The sequence below is a fragment of the Stegodyphus dumicola genome, chromosome 2 (genome assembly GCF_044657685.1).
Source record: "Stegodyphus dumicola isolate Sdum_Otavi_A_Nest chromosome 2, ASM4465768v1".
Taxonomy (NCBI): domain Eukaryota; kingdom Metazoa; phylum Arthropoda; class Arachnida; order Araneae; family Eresidae; genus Stegodyphus; species Stegodyphus dumicola.
The window spans coordinates 215,773,271-215,799,301 of NC_140769.1; the positions used below are offsets into that span (position 1 = coordinate 215,773,271).

At 32.6% G+C, this 26,031-nt stretch overlaps 1 protein-coding gene across 2 annotated transcripts in view; it reads left to right on the forward strand.

Annotated features, from left to right (window-relative positions):
* LOC118203955 (transmembrane protein 237) overlaps positions 1 to 24,832 on the forward strand; it is a 39,486-nt gene extending 14,654 nt beyond the window's left edge. The window contains exons 3-5 of one of the 2 annotated variants that reach the window (XR_015039780.1): positions 11,620 to 11,797; positions 12,828 to 13,327; positions 17,650 to 17,782. Coding sequence is in view for 1 of the 2 variants with exons in the window: in XM_085811744.1 (XP_085667870.1) it covers positions 11,620 to 11,797; positions 17,650 to 17,808 (337 nt within the window). In the remaining variant the exon portion in view is untranslated. Of the gene's footprint in view, positions 1 to 11,619; positions 11,798 to 12,827; positions 13,328 to 17,649 lie in introns of both variants that reach the window. The other variant, XM_085811744.1, reaches the window with a different exon arrangement.
* The last annotated feature ends 1,199 nt before the right edge of the window (positions 24,833 to 26,031 follow it).

Here is a 26,031-nt window from a genome sequence, read left to right on the forward strand (position 1 = left end):
CAGAATACATATCGCCACATTTGGTGAAATTAGGGCGTATATCAGAGTTGTACCTTTTAATTAAAATAAAACTTTAAGCAATTTCTATTTTTAATCATAGCAAAGTATATTTACATTAAATTTAAACCACAGGAAATAATTTACAAAATCACAATACAGTCAAAAGTGGTTAATTCGGACACCCATAATCCGGAATGATCTATAATCCGGACTTGAAAGCTAAAATCTTTCTGCGCCTGCGCCGTGTTGAAGCATGCACATAGGCGTTTTACGCGTGCGTGCAAGACATTTACGACTGCGCATATGCGTCTGCGCAAGCGCAGAATATGTTTTCGTGTGCACGTTTAATGTATAACGGACGGTATAAGCTAAAATTATCTTGTAATGTTGCGCGCTTCCAATCTGCACGCAACAATAGTGGTGATTGCTATGAACTGGAAAGTATACAAAGTCTTGAAGGGTTTAAATCCCTTTTATTCAACTTTAGAAATTACAGATGCGTGCTCTTGACGCTCACAAACTACGCCGACCTGGCGGTAAAATAAAAATAAGAAACTCAAAAAAAGAATAATAACAAGTGACTAACTACGAGGCTCTCTAAACGTAACTAACCTAACCACGTTCTAAGATACCGCTGACAATTCAGCAAACTTCTGAATATTACGTTGAAAGATTCAACAATCTGCCGAGGCAAGCACACAGGCCGAAATGCGTGGTTCTACAATTTCTAACTAGCCACCTCCTCGCTCGTGAAGCAAGAAAACGCACTTTCGAACTCATTTCCCTTCTATTTAACTCAGATTACTTCCGCTGACAATTTGAATCCTTGCGCGCTCTACTAAAATTTACATACTGTGGCATTGGCAATTCCAGGGGAAAATAAGGCTTGACAGGAAAGATAGTTTAAACTTAAAATAAATGTTAGTTAAAATAAATATAAACCCTACATTTGCCGCTGCCAGAATTTGGTAAACTTGGAAGCAGGTCCTAGAAACGACCTGTTGAAAAGTTTCCACAATTCTGAACTAAAATTTAAGAGCCTCGTTTACATAAAAACCTGTTTTTTCACAAAAGGTAGAATAAATTTCTTTAGATACTTATTTAAACCTCTCTTCTTACAGCAACCTTTCCTGGACTTCAGCAATCAATCTGTTCTTTTCCTTCCAGCTTCTGGAAGGAATAAGTATCAGTATCTTTCTAAATACATTATAATTTACACTTTCTTGACACTGAATAAGTTTTTGTTTTTGAACGATTTATTTTTCTTAGTTACTGCTTAATTCACATTCATTCAAGTATTCAAACATGAATTTAACTTTACCCTGGCTCTCCACCATGTGTGGTGTCAAACGGGAATATTCGTGTTTTAGTATTGCAACACTTCCCCTAACCACAATGATTTGTTAGAATTCAATGACCAAATAGACACACCTTAATCGACATTCTAACACTCGATGGGCTATTTTAACATTCTTAAAATTCAAGTGTAGGTGGAGAACCCTACAAAACACATTCATTCTAAATTCCCCCTCATTCATCTTTAGACATGCAGGCTTTCGCTCTAAAGCATGATTTTATCTACAGTTTAATACTTAAATTTGAATTCATTTCTTTTGAGCATTTACTTTTAGCATCTAAAATTCTATGCTTCTAGACTAAATTCTACTTTTACATAACTTTCAAGTATATACGTATATTTACAAAATTCTAATACATATGATTTTTTACAATTTACCATAAAATGAATAAGAGAAAAATTAATTTTTACTTTACGCATTCTTCGCCAAGCTGGCGGCACTGAAACTAAAGTTCTTATTAATACAAGAATACAAAGTTATTTTTATCTTCGGCCAAAGTTTGGCTTTAACATAACAGAATTAGTCTTTCGACCAACAGAAACTGCTTGTTCTTAGATTTTATCCTTAAAGAAAATAATACTTTTGCCTTAGCTTAATAAAGTAAAACAAAACTAAGTCTCAACCGAGACAAATTGACTTCCGTCAAAACATAGAACTTAGTATTTACGCATAACATTTCGGAACAAATGAAAAAAAATTATAGAAGATTTTAACTTATCTTTGAGTTTTCAATGATTGGAACTCCGACATCCTCTTCTGGCAGAACTGCTCCCACATTATAGATTTCATTGACGTCAGTCGTCTCCTTAGTGTCCTTCGAGTGTCGTCCACGTTGCTTTTTCTTTTTCGCCCTCTGCATGCTGGCCTCTTGGAGTGGTAGTCGTCGGGTTGCTGTCTTTTCCGTTTTGCCCCTGGACGGCTGGTCTTGGCGTCCTCCAGTCTGGAATCATGCTTGAATTTCTTCTGTTGGTGGTGGTCTTTTCGTTCCTCCTGCTGTCTTTTTGTTCTCGGGAACGGCGGCCTTGTTTGCACCTGACACTCTGGCCCTAGAAGCGTTCTCCTCGATGCAGAATTTCTACTGCGATACGTTGTACGTGGTCTTTTCCTCTTTACCAAAGCTTCTTTACGCTGCGGCGTTGCTTTCTTGTATTTCTTAAATGCTGGAGTCTGAACGTTTTCATCTCTTCTTTTCGGTACCGCCGTTGCATGACTTGTAGCAGGGCTAGGTTTCTCTTCAGTTCTCTGCTTCTTGGGTGGTGGAGTGGGTGACGTTACTTCTGGACCTTCTACTTCTTTTACGCTTGAGTCCTGCAAGAAACTTTTAAGGATTTCAAAATCATTTTGATTATAATATTTTTTCACCTCGTTGGGACTTTCTTTACAGATTTCCCCTCTCTCGTTCTTAAGGTACAATACGACTCCCTTGATTTCCTTAATTACATAGGGGCCTTCAAATTTTGGAGCTAACTTTGCAGTAAAATTGTCTGGGGCACTTGATAAAGAAAATTTCCGCTTCAACACTTTATCCCCAACTTTAAAATCTGCTTCACGGCGTTTTCTATCATAGTATAATTTTTGTCTATTTCTTGCCGTATCCGAGCTTTTAACGTCCTGGTCAATGAGTGTTTGCACATCTTTTTGTTTAAATTCTTGCTCTCTTTGTTGCACAAAGAATAATTTATCTAATGGCGTAATTAACTTCCGTCCTAAAAATAATTCTGCTGGAGTTTTCCCCATAGTATCGTGATTTGCCGTTCTTAAAGCATAAGCTAACTCATTTATGTAGCCATCTCAGCGCTTGTGATGTGTGCTAACATAACTTCAAATTATTTTTACAATGTTTTTATTATTTCTTTCTGCTATGTTTGCCTGTGGTCTATACGGAACCATTTTGATATGGCGTATGCCAAGTCCAGTGCAAATATTTTCAAATATTTGGCTAACGAATTGTTTACCGTTATCGCTAATGACTTTTATCGGTGCACCGTATTTTAAAATGTATCTGTGTAAGAATGCATCTGCGACTGTTTTGGCTGATGCGCGTTTAAGTGGGACAATTTCTGTCCATTTTGAAAATTGATCTACAATTACTAAAAGAAAACGATTTTTATTTAACTCGCTCTGGGGGAAGGGACCAAGGAGATCTATTCCTAAAATTTCATTCGGAAATGTAGCGCGAATGCTATTTAAGTACCCGGCCGGGCTGTAATTAATATCATTTATTAACTGATATTGATTGCAGGACCTGACATACGCCGTTACTATTTTGTATAATTGCGGGAAATATACCGCCTCGCGTACCCTTTTTAAAGTCTTTCTGACCCGTAGGTGGCCGGATGTTTTTGCTTCGTGCAACTCCTTCAAAATGCTTAATCGAAGCGAGGCTGGGATGACTGGTTTATACTCAAGATTTTTGTTTGTTGTTTTCGTATAAAATAATAAATTATCTATTATTTCATAGTTTTTTGCTCTATTTCTTATCGCATCGATATCTGTGTGCTCGAAGCTTTCGGGGTCTTTCAAATAAGCATAGATATTTCCAAATTCAGGATCAGCTTTCAGTTCAGTAATAACCGTATCTCTAGAATCTAAAATTTTTGAAGTCAACACAGCGCATTTAAGTTCATTTCCTTCGTCGTCCAGTTTTATACGAGAAAGTGCGTCAGCTACATTGTTTTCCTTACCCGGTTTATATTTGATTATGAGATTATATTCTTGGAGTTTTAAAGCCCATCTTATTAACCTGGGCGTTAGGTTTTTCCTCGAGTAAAGTCTACCAACAGCCGCATGATCCGAAAAGACTGTTACTGGCGCTTTGCCGAAATAAACTCGAAATTTGTGTACGGCCGTTAATACGGCTAATGTTTCTCTCTCTGTAGCTGTATAATTCCTTTGTGTAGGGTTAAACGTTTTACTAAAAAATGCCAAAGGATGGCCATTTTGCATGAGAACCGCACCCACAGCATAGTCCGACGCATCTGCTGCAATTTCCAGGTTTTCGTCCCCCTCTGGGAATTTCAAAACAGGGGCATTGATGAGCGCTTCTTTTAAGCTTTCAAATGCGGTATTTGCTTCTGCTGTCCACGTGAATTTACTTTTCTTTCTTTTAATTACTAACTAGGGTTCAACAATATTAGCAAAATCTTTTATGAATGAGCGATAATAAGAACATAACCCAAGGAAAGAAGAAAGTTTCTTGGCGGTGTTGGGAGGGGGGAAATTCTTGATGGCTTTTATTTTTGAATCTTGAGTTTCTATACCCTTTTGCGAAATTTCATAACCCAGATATTTAAGTTCTTTACTTGCGAACTTGCATTTTGAGGCGTTAATTGTAAGACCGGCCTCTTTTAATAATTTAAAAACTTCTTCTAGGTCTTTAATATGTTGTTCCAACGTACTACTCATTATAATTATATCATCTAGATAGATAAAGTCGATTTTCCTAGGACAGGCTTTAGAACAATGTCCATAGCTCTCTGGAATGTTGACGGGGCCCCACACAACCCAAAGGGCATGCGTAAAAATGCATAAGTGCCCGATTTTGTTATAAACGCGGTTTTATGTATGCCTTCGGGTCTCATAGCTATTTGATAGTAGCCAGATGTTAAGTCCAACGTAGTCATGTATCTTGTAGATTTAATCTTTCTAATAATTTCCTCTATAACCGGCAAAGGGTAAACTGCAAATTTAATAACACTATTAAGTTTTCTGTAATCGATAGCAAACCTCCAAGCCCTTTTATCCGAAGGAGGAAACTCGTTCTTTTTCCTACATAGTACGACTGGACTCGCGTACTCACTATTTATGGGCGTTATTATTTGGTTCTTTAACATTTCCTGAATATTTTCTTCTATGATTTGCTCTTTCTGTTTATCATAGCGATAAGGTTTAGTCCTACAGGGTTTGTCGGCAGTTAACTGTATCTCATGCGTAACTATTTGAAAACTACCAGGCCTTTCTGAAAACAAGTTTGAAAAAGTACTCACCACTTGCTGGATGGCTTGGCTTTCATGTTCATTGAAATGGCTAAGGTCGACTTGCGGTTGTTACACTGGTTCCACCACCTTCCGATCCATCTCCAGCACGATAGAACTTTCCTGAAAATTCAGTTTGGCCTTCGCGGCTTTTAAAAACTCCATACCTAAAATGAGTGGACTTTGCAAATTTTTTACTACAAAAATTAATACTTTAAGGCTTTCATTTTGAACCTGTATCTTTAAAGATAATTTTCCGATACATTGACAAGTTTGTCCTTGCGCTGCTATGATTTCTGTGTTTTTATTTTTAAATAATCGTAACCTATTAAAGTTCTTCTTAAAAAAAGTATCACTCATAAAATTACCTTCTGCTTCTTTATCGATGAGGGCTTCTACTGGTACATCGCCAACCAAGACTTGTATAATTGGTAAATGTGAGTTTTTTATGATGACCGTATTTAAGTATTTTTTTAGGGTTTTTTCAAATTTTCCGGGGTCTGGACCCTCGCTTTCACAGGCCCCTCTACTCGTTTAAAGCTTTCCTTTCAACTTTTGCCTTCTGGGTATGTGGACGGTTGTTTTCAAATTTCCTTTTTGGGCCTTGACCTTCGAGCTTCGATGAGTTAGCTTGATAGCTCTTTTCCCCATAAAAGCGGTTTGCATTTCTGGTCTGCTCATTTGAAGATTGCCTTCGGATACTTTGAGAATACGATGCCCCTCTAGCTTTTTCCACTATTCTGCGATTTTGGAACTTGACCGCCAATTCGAAGAGCTCCTGCAGTGTGCTTGGGTTTCTAATTTCAAAGTAATCTTGAACCGCAGGTAGCAGTCTTGGTAAGATTATTTCAATAATCTCCGCATCGGGTTTCTTCCCATACAGTATATCCGTCAGCTTAATTTTTCGCAGAATAAAGTTCGTCAACTCTTCTATATTCCGTTGATAAAAACTATTTAGTTCGGCTTCTAGCCTTCCTCGATCTTTCACTATGGGGAAGGCCTTTAATAACGATTTTTTGAAATTTTCAAATGTATATGTCTGGCCTCCGAATTCCCCTAATAAAAATTTGCCTATATTCTTCCACTATAGCGCAGCCTGTCCTCTTAGTGCAGATGTGGCGATGGCAACTTTTTGTCTTTCAGGCACAGGGTAGAGCTGGAAGTGATTTTCGAGGCTTTCTAGAAATATCGCCACCGAATTTTTTTTGTCGAAATTGACGTTTGGCTTGATTGACGCTCTCATCGTCTGGACCAGGTATCCAAATCCTTCCAATTGGCTTGCCATTTCTTGTTGTTGTCCAGCAGCTTCCATCCAATTTTCGGCCATTTCAGTTCGACAAGTGTTTGGGCACCAATGTAATGTTGCGCACTTCCAACCTGCACGCAACAATAGTGGTGACTGCTATGAACTGGAAAGTATACAAAGTCTTGAGAAGGGTTTAAATCCCTTTTTGTTCAATTTTAGAAATTACAGATGCGTGCTCTTGACGCTCACAAACTACGCCGACCCGGCGGTAAAATAAAAATAAGAAACTCAAAAAAAGAATAATAACAAGTGACTAACTACGAGGCTCTCTAAACGTAACTAACCTAACCGCGTTCTAAGATACCGCTGACAATTCAGCAAACTTCTGAATATTACGTTGAAAGATTCAACAATCTGCCGAGGCAAGCACACAGGCCGAAACGCGTGGTTCTACAATTTTTAACTAGCCAACTCCACGCTCGTGAAGCAAGAAAGCGCAATTTCGAACTCGTTTCCCTTCTATTTAACTCAGATTACTTCCTCTGACAATTTGAATCCTTGCGCGCTCTACTAAAATTTACATACTCTGGCATTGGCAATTCCAGGGGAAAATAAGGCTTGACAGGAAAGATAGTTTAAACTTAAAATAAATGTTAGTTAAAATAAATATAAACCCTACAATCTAATTATCTATTTCAGTTAATGTTGATGATTGCGTTGTTCCTTAATCTTCGAATTGGATCCGGCTTATTATTTTTTGCAGACTGTAAGAGCAATTTTATAAAAGCAAGCTTGAACTTTCAATTATGTGAAATAGAATTTCCGATGCTGGAGCTCCCAAAGGATCTAGAAAACGAAAGTATGTTTTGATGTCCATCAAACAAAAAACGAATTGCTACAAAAAATGGATAAAGGCATATCCTTTGTTTATCTAACCGTTCCAAAATCTGTTTATCAATTTCACGCTGCTCAGCGCGGGGGGGGGGGACGTCGCGGCGCGCAATGAACTGGAAGTTGATCTGTCAGCACTATCGTTATCTTCAGAGCAGATGTTTTTATTTTATTCGGCTTATAATTCCTTACTAAATGTAGTATTTAATCTCGATGTACTCTGTCTTTGATATGATTTAAATCAAATTCCTCGTCATTATAAATATCACGAATACAAATCGAATAGTTTTCTGGTTGCAATTTTCTAATTTCGGCTATGCGTAAGGTATGCTTTACGCATGCGCATGTTGAAAGAAATGTTTAATAAAGTAAACAAATAAATATTAAGCTTCTTTTTTTTTTTTGTAAATTTTGATATCCTTTAGATCATGATTGCTCATTATTTTATAAATTACGGTTTCATATTTTTAATTTTATAATTTCTGCATGCCATCTTAGCAGATTTAAACTGATGATCTATAATCCGGAAAAATCGATAATCCGGAATCAGCGAAGTCCCGACGAGTCCGGATTAAAGGATTAAAGACTTTTGACTGTACTAGCTTGGGGAGCAAGTGTGTTGAGGTCAGAGAAGAGTCTGTGGAAAAGAAAGATCTTTTTACTGGGCAGGTGCATGTATTGTTTAGTAATAAAATAACTCTGTGGTTTCAAAACCCCTTATCTATATCCGGGTAAAAATAAACATTCGTATTGGAGAAGTAAGCAAATGTGATTGTGAAGAGCAGTGACCACCGAGGCGCGACCACAATGCTCTAGAGGCTCGGTGGTCTAGTGGGGCAATGGTCGTGCCCTGAAACCTTAAAGCAAATGCCATACATATAGAGGGTTTTTTTTTTATATGCAGTTTAATTATTGCTATTTTTTATTGTTTATGATAGAAATCATGATGTGCGATGAATAATTTTTGAAATTTAAAGTTTTTTATATTAATAAAAGGAAGTTATTTTGTCTCCTCAAACAAATTTTAAAAGGCATCCAATGTGAAGTACTAAGACCTAAAACAGGTATGATTCTGCAGTCATTTTGTGTTACTTAGAGGTAAAAGATCAGTAATCAATCGATTTTCACTCAAAAATTTTGGAAAGAAGAGGAGGAAAAAATTTGAAATTTGGTGGTTTCAGGGCGCGACCACCGCATGTCAAAGGGTTAAGAAATTTATGTTAGGTGAAACTGCATGGAAGTATAAAAAACAAGGCTCTTTGTAAGATCTTAGGGTATAGATCCAATCACAAAAATCTCACTGGCTCGGTTAAAAACTTCTGTGCTGTTCATCATAGTTCCATCGTCATGGTATGATGAATTAACTGGATCTTGGCCTTCGAAGCTTTGTGAAAAAGCTAGTATGACCCACGGGCTTGAAAAGTTTAGAGACCCCTGCTCTAGAGGATTTAGAATTTTAATAGTTCACATAAAATGAAATTTAATTTGCGACACATTTACAGCACATTGAATGCATTATTCGTACCTGTATATATTACTTCATGTACAGAAGTTCCGAGCTTTTCAGAGCATTAGTGTTTCCTTATAAAAAATTACTTGCATTCACTTGGATTTTTCAAAGAAATCATCAAATCAGTAACTTCAGAAGTCATTCGGTTGGTAGTAGAATTTAATCACTATTCAGAAAGTGAATCCTGTATGTATTATGAATTTTGCAACATTTGAACCAAAAAATATATTGGAATGAAACATAAACAAACATTCTTTGATGATTGCATACTTTTAAGTAGCAACATTTTGAATCCTCTCGAGGACTATCTTTGAAAATTTTCCGCACTGTCTTTGAATAAATGGACACCAGCATTAAACATCACCTTTCTAAATGATTGCATCCATAGATTAAAGACCGTGAATGGCCACCATAGAGAGGGCTTACTGTGTTTTGAATCAAGATTTAAAAAGTATTCTTTTAAAATAAGGATAAAATATTATAGCTAAAAATAATAATAAACAAATTTTCTGAAAACGCAAGATTGTCATAAATGTAATTTAAAAATCTCAGAATAATGAAAATCTTTCTATGTTAATAAAATCCATAAGTTTTTGGACCAGTTAATTATTGTTCAGTATTTAAGTTAATACTTATCTTAGCCAGTTATGAAAAGAGATCACAATTCACCTGATGGAAAATAAATAGCCAGTTATTCTAATGTATATAAAATAGCTAAGAAGTAATAACTAAGTAAGCCAAGAAGCAAATAACATGCATGATCTTGAAGCACTAAGCATAGTTAAGTATATGCAATGTAGTAAAGAGTAGTGCATTGTAAAATCTCTACTAGTATTAAATAATGAAGAATTTGTGTGTATATATGTATGTGTATTTTTATCTTCCTCATAGTGGGGGAAAAAAGCAGCATATACACCTACCAGATTTTGAATACCCTTACTCCTGCACAAATATGTGTATCTTGAAGCCTAAATTTTGAATTTTTTTTATTGATTTCATATTTTGTACGATGTTAATGAATTGTTTGTTAATAAACTAGGTGATTTTAAAGAGAGCAGTGGCAACACTGTTCAAAATCAAGCATTTTTATCTCCAGCATGTCATTTGGAAAAATATAAGATATTTGTCTTTCAGTTTTAATCAACAGACTCAGCTATTTAAAAGCCATGTGTTGCCACTATCTGAAATAAAATATTTTTATCAAAGTATCCATTTCCGTGTGTTAGCCTGTTGCCATTCAATAAAGAGCATATTTAGCTTTCAAATTTAATCCCTGTGTTATTGAGTAACAAAGTAAATGATTTAAAAGCAATAAACCATATTCTTAATATTTTATGTACAATGTAATCTGATTTATTTACATAAAAAATCATTTAAATCATGAGATGTCTGATTAGAAATGTTGAATATTTTGATGAAATTACATTAATTGGATTCATTAAAATGAATATATATGTATTTTTTCTTTTTCATAACTATTTTAGATGTCTGATCATGCAAGCAGCTAGTTACTGTGTATTATTTCTATAAAATATTAGCATGGAAAACCTTAAAATATTTATGTAATATATTTGCAACAAGAAATTTTTTTGGTACTATTCCGTTTTGAGGACCGTAAAAAAATTGCAGCGAAAATGTATGCACAAAAGCGCCAATTTAACAGTGGGCCAAATATAGCGTACGTGCTGATTTCAGATTGCGTAAGTTTATATAGTTCTGTATTTCTTAAGACGCCATTGAAATACTAGTTTAATTTTTAAGTCCTTTTTTGATTTTAAATTCGTTTTTGATATCCAATGGATTTAACAATTTGGGAATTGCACATAACAAAAAATGTGCAATAGAATTGTGGGTAAAGTGCAGAATCACCCACTGCTTGATGCGTTTTTAAGAATTGCACATACTGGGTATCAACCTATGTACACATCGACCTATTTCAACTTTAAAAATAAATCCCAGAATTACACAAAAATGGCACTGCGCGCACCCTTCACTTTATCTATGTACTCATTGACCTATTTTCACTTAAAAAGTAAAAGAAAATTGACAAAAATTCAATTGTTTTTACCCTTCTAAAAAGCGGCAAACAAATAAGTGGGCGATTCTGCACTTTACAAAGAATTTTTTCAAAGAAAAGGCATCATTCATTATAGAAAATTATATTTGAACAACGAACGAGATGAAATTATGCTTTAGCGATAACTCAATAGCGAAATAGTGATGCAGGCATCCATTCAGTTATGATTAGCAATTTTTATATAAATTATAATAATGATTTGAAATAGTTATTTACTCTTATGCTTCCATTCAGTCATGTGTAGCCTTTTTTATATAAATTATAATAATAAAAAAGTATTATATGAAATTAACCTTTCATCTAAATTAAAACATCAATCTTAGATAGTTATTTACTATTATAACTTCCTTTCTTGCGTTAGGGTTGCCGCAATTATTTTTGGCAGCACTGGCATCAACATTAGTTTGGCGAGCGATTTTTTGCGGCCCTCAAAACGGAATAGTACCATTTTTTTAACAACTTAAGTGTACTTTAAATTGATATTCATGTTTACTGTTGTAAAATATTATTTATGTTGGGACTTAACAAACAAATTTACTTTTTTTTTTTTTTTTTTTTTTTAGATATGATATTGGAAATCCGAAGCAATTGTATAAGCAGTTACAGAAATGTAATTTGAAGTTAATAATTCTTCTTATATATCCCTTATGCTTGCTGTTGAGTCTTAGCACTGCCAATGTTGATGAGAAACTGTGTTTACCTGATAAAAATTCTACTGTTTTAGAAGTTTTCCAGCTGAAAGTAAGGTTTTACAAGTATTGTTAATATATTTTTTGTAATAATAGATTTAAAACTTAAATTCTTTGTTTCTTTTAGAATATTTAAGAGATTATAAACCTCAAAAGTGAGGAGCTATTACGAGTTTAATATTATTCATTAGTTGCCCTGCCTTTTGTGGCTCATTGATCACTTTTAAGATTTTTTTTGTTTTGTTTTGTGCTCCTCTTGAGTTTATTGACCATCCCTACCCTTGTGACAATGATATATTGATACATGAGATATCCTTTGAATGTAATCTGCAGCCATCGAGTGAAAACTCATAAGAATTTAGTTACTTATTGCATTGCATCAAATTATTAATTTAAACGCACTATGCAATGGCAATGATGTGGATGATAACAATGTAGATGATAAGTGAAATCGTAATAACTTTTTTAAAAAGCCCTTAGTTTTTTTTTTTCCCCTTTCTCTCTCTCTCTCTCTCTTTTTTTTTTTTTTTTAAACCTATGCTGGACTTCAATTTTTCAGCCATTTGGCTGTTTTCTATAGGGCAGCCTAGCACAGTCTTGAAGCTAATAAAATGCTTACATTTTCAGTAGAATTATTGCCTGCCATCAGCATCATTAAGGTCAGTGCAGTTGTAAAGATGGTCACCTCCTTGATCAGTACTGTAACGTAGCCAAAAGTCAAGACCTGGATTTGTATTTCTAGGTTAAATATGTGGTGAATATTCTGTTGTTTTAGTTTCATTAATTCTAAAACATCACCAACAGCAAAACTGAAATTGTGTTGTGTAGTTTCAAAATCTAATATCCAAACTATATGAGCAACAACCCTGGTTAAGAAAGTGTATGTTAGATAAAAAAACATAATTATAATACTAAAATAATAAGTAAAGCTAGTTTTATTTATTATATATAGCACGGAACTAAGACAATGCTATTCTCCTGGGAGAAATAAAAAAATTCAACTCCTTTATGAATTGCTTAACATGTTAACATTAAGTAAACTAATAATTATTTTTAATTAACATTTTCTCTCAATTAAACAGTTAGATACCAGTGGTGAATAAATAAGGGGTCGGCACTGGATGCAAATTGACCCCATCTCCTGAGTAGATGAAATGTGGCTTAAGTTCAAAGAATTGTACTTCCATCTAAGAATACATCTCCTCCTCGGCCTTTTCCCAAATACTTCTTGGCGAGAACTTCAGAAAAGGTGATGGTGCTCCTAGAGTTTAATGTGGACATCCTCCCATGCTGATTCGGTGCAAGGCAGCAACTCTGATGGGATGGTTAGCTGGCCAACTCTTCAAGTGTCCACTAGGTGTAATACGGCGGGATAACAACTTCGGCGAACCTGGCAATGGCCTCCACGATGAGGGCGCACCAGATGCAACAGAAAATGAGCCAGTGGCCTTCTCCCTTTAGGTATACTATGCCAAAAAAAGGGGTGGTGGTTTTGAATCTCCCATTCTACTGGGCCGATTGATGAAATTGAAATTGCATTTTTCATATCTCGAAAGCGTGACTTAGAGGATTTTTCTTAGAGGTATTAAATTTATATATAGCAATCATTCTAACATAGATATGTTGACACAAAATCGGACTTTTTCTGAAATGACATGCCCATTTTTTTTCCATATTTCGATTCTACGACTCAAATTAATCCTAAAAATTAGATTTTGTAAAATCTGCCTCCAAATTTACGGAGAAATTCAAAAAGTTATCTTGGAAAAAGTCATCATTCATACTTTCAAGTAATTTTAACAAAATGCATATTATCATTTGGCATTACTATTGCCCCCCCCCAAAAAAAAAAGATGCCAAATTTCACAACCCTCCAATATGTAAATTCATGTATATCTTAGAAAATTTTGAATATAAAACTCTAATTTTTTGCAGGTGTACCTAGAAATACATCTACGTTAAGATAATGTTAAAAATTTTATAGGTTATAACACAAAATGTTTTTCAAAAAATTTATAAAAATATTTAAAAATACTAATTTTAAAAATAAATAAAAAAAATGTGCAAATTATATTTGGATTGAGCCTAAATTTTGAATTCTGTCAAAAGAGAAGGTATAGAACCTTTTTTTTTTTTTTTTTTTTTTTTTTTTTGGGTGCAGTATACATATAGTCATGGAGTATGAAGTATAAGCTTTTAGTTGGTGGACTCCCCAAAAGCAGGAGTTCAGTAAAGTAGAAAACGATATGTGCGAAACTTAATTTTACTGAAACATTCTTATGCTACTTGAATCAGATGGTCCAGAGGTTCTTTGTTACAATCTCCCCTCTCACGAGCAAGCACTTTTTAATTGGAAAACTTCCACATTCCCAAAAGAGATGAGAAAAATATGCAACCATGCCAAGAACAAAACAATATAAAAATTTCCATCTTTTTTCAATAAAAAGTCAACCTTTTAGATTTTTATGCTAAAAAACTCGCCAAGGCAAATAACCCTTTTCGCGGGAGGATTCCCCTTCCAGAAAAGGGTGGGAAAAACGTACATCACCTATCAGAAATCAACTCTGGAAGTTTGAAACTGCGCTTCTAAGTAGAAAATTAGTCAGGAAATCTGCACCATTTCTGCTAAAAATATATGTTTAATTGTGAATAACTTCTTAAGCACGTAAGCTAAGCTAAAAAGTATAATTCTACCAGAAAGGACACAAATTTTTTGTACAAAATATAAATTTTGATTAGTTAAATTCATAATTTCTATTTTTAAATTGAGATAATACTCCAGAAATATGAGAAACATAGTCTCCTTAACACAGAATCAAACCTAAGATACTCATTTTGAGTTTTCTGAAATTAACCACACTCAGTTTAAAAAGTAAACTGACTATAATTAACATATAAAAATAAATACTAGCAAACACACAGACTGATTAAATTCTTAATTAAAATTGCTAATAAGGTCTGTAGCTGAAATTTAGGATACACTTTGAGTAATCATTTCTAAAAATTACATTTCTTCAACACCTCTCGACACCACTACTAGAGTCAGAAAATATGGATTCATGAGAATTTACCAGAAGGAGGAGTAAACATTAAACAAAAACTAATTAAATTTAACATCAAACTAGTGTAACAAACAGTACAAAGAAAACCAAATAACTAATTTTAAGTTTTTAGACCTCCTCCCAAAATAAATAAATAATAAAAATAAAATAAAAGTTAAAAACCAAACTTCACTTTAAAGTTTCACAAACTTAAATTTAAAGTTAATAATTACAGCGTACAAAAATTTAACTTTTAACTTAACCAATTAAATGAAATTCATAAAGTTCAATTACTGAAAAATAAACTGAATTAAGAAGCAGTAAATAATTGATAAATTGAAATTAAGAAACAATATTATGTAACAAATTAATTTAATTATATGTATATTTTAATTTAATTATACGTAACAAATTAATTTAATATATTAACACAGAATCAAACCCAAGATACTCATTTTGAGTTTTCTGAAAATTAACCACACTCAGTTTAAAAAGTCAACTGACTATAATTAAAGCTATGCACAGTAGTTACATTTAGGAAACTTTTAAAATACATCTTTTCTACAACAGAGCAAGCGAAAGACCTGCAATGTGTTACTGCCACCTTCATGTCCCCAAGTTCCTTGAGCAGAAAAAGAAATGTTACAATACACTGGTTAGTAATGCTGGATGCTGTATCATCAGACCAGATTTTGAATCTTGGAGCAGGCATGGATGTTTGTGTGTACATAGTGTCTGTCCAAAATGAAAGCACTTGAAATACTGGCAAGCAGAAATAATTCTTGAGAAGTTTGGTGGTATGGTAAAAAGGGCAGGAGACCCTCAAATCCATTCCCTGGGGGGTGTTCTCCATCTTAATTAGAATGGAGTTGTACAGTTAGGATACAGTATGTGTATACCTGTAAAACCACTGGTGAAGTTCTGATGTTCTGCCTATTTTTTCTTGTCCGATAGAAATGTCTACTAGTCGTGTCATCCAGGTCACATAACAAGCATATTGATGACTTTAGCAGGCATTTATGGTAATAAATCTTATTAAACATGCGCAGCCTCTTGCTACAGCACACGGATTAAAAGAATATGCCAATTAGTTATGCTGTATATCACTGCAAAGTATGGATATGTGGTCCTGTTTTTAGAAATTAACCTGGAAGTTTTCTGATTCCATGGAGTATTAAATAAAATGCAAATTATATCAACTTTTGTGAAGGCTCGACTGATATGATGTGGTACGTTTCTTTTAAAGATGCACAGCTGTAATATTTTTATTAATAAATTAATTTTTTTAAATGTTTGTTTCATTAGCATTTAGGTAACAAACTTTTCCCAACATGTTTTTATTGCCTTCTTGTTTCTCACTTCCACCTTATTGCCTCTCAGACCAGTAACACAACCCGTAGATATCCTTAGGTTCCAACTGATTGACAATAATGCCTATATTGGGAAACTACAATATAAGTGAACTTCATTGAAGAGGCCAAGAGGGGGAAAAAAAAAAAAAAAAGTTAATTAAAATTATTGGCTGCTTAACCGGTATAGTGGTTAGCTTCGCTGACTGCCGTGCCATAGGGTCCAGGTTCGAATCCCAGAGAAGGCATGGGTGTTTGTAAATGTATAGTGTCGGTGCAGCATAGTGGTACTCTAAATATGCGGCGAGTCAAATTCCTCTCATGTGGTTTGGTGGAAGGGGAGAGGGGTGGGAGATCCTTGGATTCTTTCCCCCAGGGTGCTCTCCATCAAAATTGGGGGTGGAACTGTGCCAAATCGCACTGTCTCTTGTTAGGTGCTCAAGGTTGTTGCCAATGGCAGGCGTAATCTAGCGCTCCTTACTATGAAGAATTTTGTAGTCTTGAATTGACTACATCAGACAAGTGAGCATAAGTAAAACAACAAAAACTATTGAGTAAAAGCTAATATTTGTTTCATATTCTACGTTATAAGTTTATGTTAAATTTAGTGAATTTCAATTATATTGCTGCATTTAATATTCTAGTACTTAGATACTATTCCATCAATCACAAGACTATCACCAAGCAACATGATTTACCACCAATTATGAATAAGCATGATGAGACAATGCACTCATAACACACCTGAATGATTCTTGATAAGCCACCTTTTGTTTTTATGGACAAGGATATAAATTCAGGGTTATTACATTTTTTTTACTTGTATTTGGGGGGGGCTCAATTGGGACCTAAATTGGGCTAAATACAACAGCAAGTAATGGATTATTTTTAGAGTTATGGGATTCTGTCACCAGGAAAAAGGTGAGTATTAATGGACATGATAAGGTCAACTGAATATGGCCAACAAAACAATAATAGATTGGAACAGTTACCTGGAGGGAAGTTTTTACTTAAAGCATTCTGAACAGAGTTTTTCGTTAAATCATGGGGCCTAACAAAATAGTAAAAATCAATGAAATCCTTTTTAAGAAGTGCAAAAATGAAGCAGTTGAATACTGATTGTTTATTAAATAAAGAGGCATCAATTCTTTCAGAATTCTGCAGGATAGATTGGCTCAACTTTAGTGAGATATCTGCCAACTTTCATGGTCAATAGGATGATACATAAATACCATATTCTAATGTAACTTGCTGAGGAATGTAAGGTTATATAATATATAAAAGGAGTTACTAAAATTTAATCGAAATATTGTTAAGTAGGCTAAAGTTATTGCAAGTAAAATTTGAATATAATAAATAAATCAAGGATTTTACCTCCTCTACTTATAAAATTATTAAAAAATATAATAAATTTAAAAAAATCATAGTTTTTAAAAATATTTCAGTTATTTACTCCAAATATTTTGCACCTTTGAAAATAATGTATATCTGAAGTATTTACTTATTTATTTTAGGATGCTGAACGTGAGCTGTCATACTGGAAAGTGCTAAGTATATCTAAATGCATTGGAGCAATATTAGGTTGGATTGTTATTGCTACTGAGACTGAATCTAATTCATTTCTTGATCGTTTACACAATATTTCACAGAAAAGTAATTCACCTGCAGCATAAAGGAAATATTAATACCATAATTACTTGCATATTTCCCCTTTTATTAATTTTATCTCTTGAAAATGAGAATAAGAAAATTATGCATTGTTATATTATTTCTGAAGGAAGAAGTTAAAAGGTTAATTTAGCCGTTTAAAAAAACACATATGAGTAGATATACTAATGTAACTGTATTTGATAATTCACAGAAGACAGTTACAGCTGTTACTTTCAATACTGTTCTTTTTACTTATGCAATCTACTTTGCTTTTTATTCATCCATGTATACTACTATATGTCAAAAGTTTCCAAATTTTATGCTGAAAAAAACTAGAGAAAGGGAAATAAATACATAAAAAAGAGAAATATGCAGGAGAATAATGGTATATTTAAATATTAAGATATGATTGCAAAAAGATGTATTATACCTTGTCAGTATTGGAATACTATTTACTCATTAATTTTAAGAAACTAGCAATTTTTTAGAAGCTTGCCATTTTTAATTTATAATATTGTGTTCTTAAATAGTCTTTCAGGCTGTGAATATCTATATTTTTAAATGTATATACTTAAAAAAAAATTTGCCAAAACTGTATTTATTTTCTAGCAAAGCTGTATCATTTGTTACAAATATTTATTATTAAACAATTATTTATTTTCGTTACAAATATTTGTTATTGTTATAAATCCTGCCATTGTCACCATATCAAAATCACAAATCTTACAAAATCTGTGCTTTCAGAAAAATGTGTTTGATATTTTCAGAAAAATGATTTCTTACTTCTCTGCAGCATTAATCATATACTCATCTCCGTCTTTAGATTTAGCGTAAAATATACAAAAATGTAAACCATCGACCTGAAAATAGAGAGGGGGGGAATGTACTCATAGTTCTGATGTAGGCATCAGTGAGGCAGTATATATTAAGAATTTAATGCTATGTCTGTCTTGTCAAGATTCAACTGATAATATTTTGCACTTAAATGTTACTTTCAGGAAAATCAAAATTTAATTTTAAATATTAATTGATGAGAAATCTGTAAATCTGAAAACTTTCATACAGATAAATTATCTGTTAGTAATGTAACAGAGATGAGCCAAAAGTTACTATCTGTTTTGATGCTTTTTTGAAGACTTTTGCTGTTATCTGGTAATTCATAAAGTAACTGTGAGAATAAATTAACAGTAATTTTGTATTTTAACAATCAGAAGGTTAGTCAAGTATTTTCAGTATTCACAGATTATGGTGGATATTATTTTTCAGGCATTTCATATATGTTTGTTGGCTATTAAAGCTCCAAACTATTACTTTTATTAAAACTATTACTTATTCAAACTAGTAAATCTGGAAAAGAAGAAATGCTCTCTAAGAGAAATTACTCAGTATATTTTTCTATTTAAAAATGACTTCCATTTGCTGCTTGTTTGAAGCAAAGTGTTCTATTACAGAAGCAAAAAATATCTCTCTTTCTTTTAGCATATTTAATATATCACTTTTGACAGATATTATTCTAAGATTCAAAAGCTGTTTCTGCCTTATTCTATTTATAGATCTTGAATCTCTTAAGCACAGGAAAAGATTTTTCATTACCTACAATGGACACTGGATAGCACTTAAAAATGAAATCAAAAGATAAAGTAATTGCAAGTACTAGCATCTTTAATACAATACAAGTACTAGCATCTTCATTAACTATAAATGCAATTTGTTTGCAAATTCTTTTGAACTATAAACTGTGATAAATTGAGTTTTAAGCTATATTTTATCAATTTATGAGCCATAATTTTTTAGTAAGTAAAAATTCTTTTATAGGAAAAATGTATTAATGTACTATAGGAAAAATGTAAGCTGTTGTCATTTCATTTCATTAACCAACAAAAGAATCAGCTAAATAATTTTGAATATGATTGGATATTTCTTTGAATATTGTTGAAGTCTTTATTGATTTTTTTAATACTGCATCACATTGAGCAGTATTTTTGAAAAGTTTTAAATAATTTCCATGATTATTAGCATATTTTGATTCATTTAAAATTCATCATCTTAAAGTGATAGTTCATTTCATCACCTTAACATTTTAACGACTGCTAGCGGTTCAACAGCATACGCACGTTCTACCGGCCGCCCAGCTGCAGATTCTTCATGTTCTAAATAACTGTCAGGACAGTCTGATAAATCTTCTAAGTAAAACTCTCCAGAACCATTTTTTTCGCTCATCGTGAACGGTAATTTTTTTAAAAAACAGTGTGAAAATGTGGGAGTTTACGAAGCAACGCAATTGAGCAATGTACCTCAATACCAGTAATAAAATGCAGATGATATAGCAAATGGCAATTGTTTATCACCATGGCTTTAGGTAGCCCCAAGAAAAAAGTGATTAATAGGTTATCGGTCAATAGGCGTTGGCCAAAAAAAAGCCGATTAATAGGCTATCAGTTGGCAGGCACTGCCTAAAAGAAGCCAATTAATAGGTGATCGGTCGATAGACATTGGTGATAAAAAGGTGATTAATAGGCTATCGGTCGGTAGGCATTGGCGATAAAAAGCCGATAAATAGGCTACTGGTCGGTAATGTGTTAAAATGAAAGTGTCTTTACAAGGAGACAGATGGCATTTATTTGCCATTTGAAAATTTCTTGGTTGTGCTTTATCTTTTCATTGTGCTGAACAATACTTGTCACATTTAGTCTCCAAGTTCAGTTTCAGTACGAACAGCTTTAAAAATTGTGTATGCAGTGGATGCATGAATATAACCTTCTGATGTGATGTAGCTTTTGTTAAATTATTCAGTTTATTATAGTCTGTTGTCCAAGAAAAATTTCTGCCAGAAGTAAAAAGTAAATAATTCCAGCAAAACAAACTGTTTGTCTTAACACTTCTAACAAACTAGTTATATCTTTTGTAATTGGTAGTCTGAAAATGCTGAGTGATCATTTTTTGCTTCTGCAGTAAGCATGGCAGTGCAGGAATTGGTCTTCCTTTGGAAATTAATCTTTCTTTTCTTCAGAAGTTCTCTGAGAAAAGAGAATTCATCTGTAATATCTTCATTTCTGGAATCAGGTATGTTGTTTAGTATCTTATACACTCCAAGGAAAAATAATCACTAGAAACAATACAGATAAAAACTAGCAAAATTCAAAAACAAGCAAGAAACAATTTGCAGTTTATGCTGATAAGCAACTGCTTGGTTTAGCACAGGCACCTGCTGTTAATGAATGGTAGGCTGATGAGGTGAGATTGGCTTAGGTACATTCCTTCACAAATGCATGTTGCTAGGATAGATGTGCTATTGCTCCATCCAACATTTAAAATTTGTGAAAACGAGAGAAATATGTCAAATTAAGTCTGATTTTATTGAGTAGTGGAGTGCATATTTATGCCATAAGCATAAATTAAAAATATGAGATTCAGGAATTAGGTTTTACTTAAAGTTTAGAATAGTTGTAAACTGTTCTTTGCCCAAGCAGTGCTTATGTCACTCTGATGAAATGCTAAATTCTGTACATACAAAGACCAGTTTGAGATGTAGTGCACCTCTTGTGGCAACAAATGTCATGTAGAACAATACAAAAACTAAATGCAAGATTATGCACATAAAAAATAATAATTAGTCCAAAGGGACAATTTGCCCTGAAGGACTATTAACTTCGTTTTGGCATTTTGCATTAGAAACTTTAAAAGGCTGTATCACTTTTCAAATAGTCGCCACCATATATTATCGCCTTGTTATTTAAAGAAATTAAATAATGAAGAATCTGCAATAAATATATCTTTCTCGCAATGTGATAAAACAACGGTACCTAGTGCAATCAAAATTTGAATAACGTAATCTTTCATAGAATATGGGCATGTGGAAACCCTAATTTGAATTTGAAATTTGTTTTATTACCGATTTCAGATTTTGAACACTTCAACGAATTTTTGATTAAAAAGCGAGCAATGGCAATACTGTACGGGGAGGGGGGGAACATTTTTATCTCCAGCAGGTGAGACTTTGTACTTTGAGTACATAGAACAGGATATTTACACACAAAACGTTAAAAAAATGCCCTTTTGGACATAATATAAAAAACAAATTAGACAAAAAATTAAAAAAACAAAAGACAAAAAAAAAATCTGAAACCTTTCAGATTTTTTTTGTTTTTTATATTTTTTCTTTTTAAAATATTTTTAAAAATAAAAATATTATTTAAATTTAGTTCAAGCCAACAAAGATACTGTGGCTATTGATGAAAAACAAATTCATAGAAGTTGCACTTTAACTACATGTACATTAGACATCCATGCACTATATAATATATGAAAAAATATGAAAATTTAAGTGCATCAAGAAATCTGCAATCAGTAATGATAATAAATTTTTGCCCTTCTGCTCGCACTCCCAAAAAAAGAATTCTAAGCTTAAGAAATTGACATATATTGTAATCCATAAGAAAGCTTTTCTTGTTAACATTTTGCATTCACAAATTACTACTATTACAATACCTTGAAAAAGAAGATCTATTTTGATTTTTAATAAAATAGCCATTTGATTTAATTTATATGGTATTTAATCTGTCATTTTTATAAACATTTGCACCATTGGTTGAATTAATAATTGACATTTCTAACGCTTCTTATTTTTAATTCAGATTTTTTTGTCACTTAGACAAATGTTTTCTACAAATTTCTTCTTTTCATAAAAATATATTTACGAGTGCCCCTTGCCGATAATTGGCAGTCGCCGCTACACGAATTCAAAGTAACAAGTCAAAGATTGCACAAACTCGGTATCCATGAACACATCGACCTATTTTCACTTAAAATATATCAGAGAATTGCACAAACTAGGCATTGCGTACTCCTTTGACTTTGTACACATCGATCTGTATTTTTTTAAAAAGTCAAAGAAGCAGCCAACAAAAAATATATAATCTCGATAAACTACATTTTAAATTAAACAATGAAATAACATACAAAAGGAAATATCCATTTACTTTATTTACAAATTTGTGTGTCTTAAGTCAAACAAAATTCCTTAACAGCATCCCAAAACTTCCTAAATTTATCTGAACTAGAATTCGTATAAAGGCGTCGCCACATAAATTCACAAAAGTTAGAGTAAAAAATATCCTCCATGGTGCAGGTATGCTCTGACGTTTGACCATACACATTTTTTCCTACAAAGGGGACACTTATAATGGCTACTAAGTAAACCTTCATTTACGCACCACTCAATTAATGCTTTTCCCCGTTTGTTCCAAATTGTACAGGAATTTCAAATTAATCATACCACATTCAGCCATTTTACCGTGTAAACCACAAAATAACAACGTACTTATCTGAAATCCTACATACAAACAAGTTTTTCCAAATCTTTTCCCATCATTCAAATTCACCGCAGTCATGCATCCAATTACATCATAATAGGGTTTATATAGCATTCACTACTCAGGTTACCATAAACGAAACAACAATTTGGTGATAAATGAAACCGATAATCCAAGGGGCACCCTTAAATCTACTCTAACCAATGATATTATTCAAAAATAAAGTCCCAACATTAAGAATCGGCGTAAATTTAAAAAAAAAAAAAAAAATTTTTTTTGCAGTTCTAGTTTCGATGGTACTGTATTTTTCTGCAGTCAAAATTACTGTTTTGATAGTACAGTAAATTACAGTTAAAAGTACAGTAAAATTTACTTTACTGTAAAAATTAAAGCAGTTTCAATAGTAATGTACAGTAGCACGTTTCTGCAGCCAAAATTATTCAGAAAACGTCCTCCATTGGTGAATTAGATTTTTTAGAAGCATTTCACATCCAAAAAAACATTTCTGTTCTAGTTAATGACCCCAATTGCAATCCATATTTACCTTCAACCTTTAAAGAAATTTTGTTTTAGTTTTTCTTGTTTCATCAATAGATGGCAGCGGTAGCTTAACTTCTGTCCAACTTTTCTTATCTTTCTTCACCCTTTATTTGGTTCATTTGCTCTTAGCAGTTGAAGAAGGTAGTTCAAAAACTATCAGAACTGGTACTACAATTTTTTTTTAAAAATTTACACTGATTCTTAATGTTGGGCTTTGTTTTTGATTGTTATTCAGCATGATATTTAATCTAAATCAATGATATTAATATTTTCATATTTTTTTATGCCAACTAGATGTAAAAGTGGCAAAACCAGTTGACTTTTCAATGCTTGAAAACAAAACATGTTTTGGTTATGTGTTTAATGAGAAATTGCTACCTTTTTTTAACCTAGCTGCATGTGATTGAAAAAACATCATATGGCACATGTGGGCTTATAGTTTGTTTCCACAGTTGATGTAATATATTAAATAACACTGAACTGGTTCACATTAAGTGGGTAGTGACTTTCGACTCGTTCTGTATATACTTATGTGTAAAATGATAAATTTTGGACTTGCTTTTTGTGAAAAATGAAAATTTGGATATGAAAAAGCCAAGAATAGTGCATTGATATTTAATTCAAGGAGCTTGTAATCTCATGTTTCTTATATGAACTTTTTTTTGGTGAATGAACGAATAAGTTTTTATTTTATTCATTCATCTTCAAAAACTGAATTCTAATTAAGAATAAAAAATTTAATGTCTTTAAAATAGTAACATTTAATTTATATTATTATGATATTATATTAAAAGAGCATTTGATTTTAATCAAATCGGAGCAGTGTATTTGATGTATGATTAAAAAATTTTGTGTGCATTTATTCATATTTAAAGATGGACAAATGTAAAAAAGAAGCATAAGAAATAAAGAAAAAAAACTTATTACAAATTCAAATTAAGCTTGAATGCAGTATTTTGAATTAAAAGTATGTTAAAAATCAAGATAATGCTTTGTGCATATGCATGCATGCCTTGTGTAGATGAAATACAGTACAGTATTAGTATAAGACTCTGTATACATGACCTTTTACCTTGTGTATTGTTTACTTGATACTATATCACGTCTGTTTTAATTCTGTATAATTTCATATTATTGCCAAATTATGTTATTTATTTATTACTTAAAAAATTGAATAAATATTTTCATCTACGTATGTGGAAGTCTTTTTACAAACTATTGACATTCTACAAAATTAACACACATGCAAGATGTCTTTGATTGTTTTAATAGTATGCTATTTTTTAGAAGAGGGGATTAAAATTTCTTTCTTATTTCTGGTTAATAAGAGTGAATTTTTTAAGCATAGGTACTTATCATGTAAGATTATTTTGTACTGTTTGAGGAAATAGTAAAATGACTTGAGTAAATATTTTAGAAAATTCTGAAATTAAAGCACTTTATTTCTTTAAGAGAAATATGATTTTCTTGAGTATCAAGCCATTTTTCTTATCTACAAAGTATAATAAAAATAATGTCCTTTTTATTAGTAGTGCAGCTGCACAAGATGGGGAGCATTTTGAATAATCTGCCTAAAGTTGTATACCATGTTTCATTATTACTTGCTCATGATTTTCTATGAGAAATTTATAATTCTGATTCTATAATAAAAGATTTGGAATAGATTACCAGTTCATGAAGAAAGAATGTTACTGATACTGGATGCTGTGTAATTCTTATTTTGATCATGTATTGAAGTCTATGAAAATAAGTATTTAGGTTAGAATTTAATTCTGCATGATCAGGGTTCGTACGGTCCTTAAGAGTCCTTAAAAGTCCGTAGGTTTTTTTGAAATCGATTTTTGGTCCTTAAAAGTCCTGAATTTCGGCCAAAATCGGCAGAAGGTCCTTAATTTTAATCATCTGAAATTTCTGTCTGTTTTTATGACTGCCATTTTGAGTGTGAGTTAGCATTTTGAAGGAATAGTTTTGGCAATTCACTGGCGTAGACGACCTTTTGAATGGGTTATAATTTGTTCCTATTTCTAATGAAACATAAGCATTTCGAAATTCATTTTTCCTAATGAAGAGCTTTTAAACAGTTTTTCACTTTTGGGGTTTATTAAACGGTTTTAAATTTGGCGACTTTTCAACATTTTGGCGATTTTAAGATCAGTTTCTATAGAAAATTTTTAATTCCCGAGATCTGGGAATGTTTCAACAATATTTTTTAAAACATTGTAACATTGATAAATTTCATTAAAATAATGGTAATATATTGAAATTATATTTAAAAAATATCATTAAAATAAAGCATTTTTATTTTTCTCTGTCATATTATAAAGTTCTATTATTATACAATATTTTGAATCTGAAAAGTAAACAAGGTATAATGCTATAAAGTACAGTTTACCA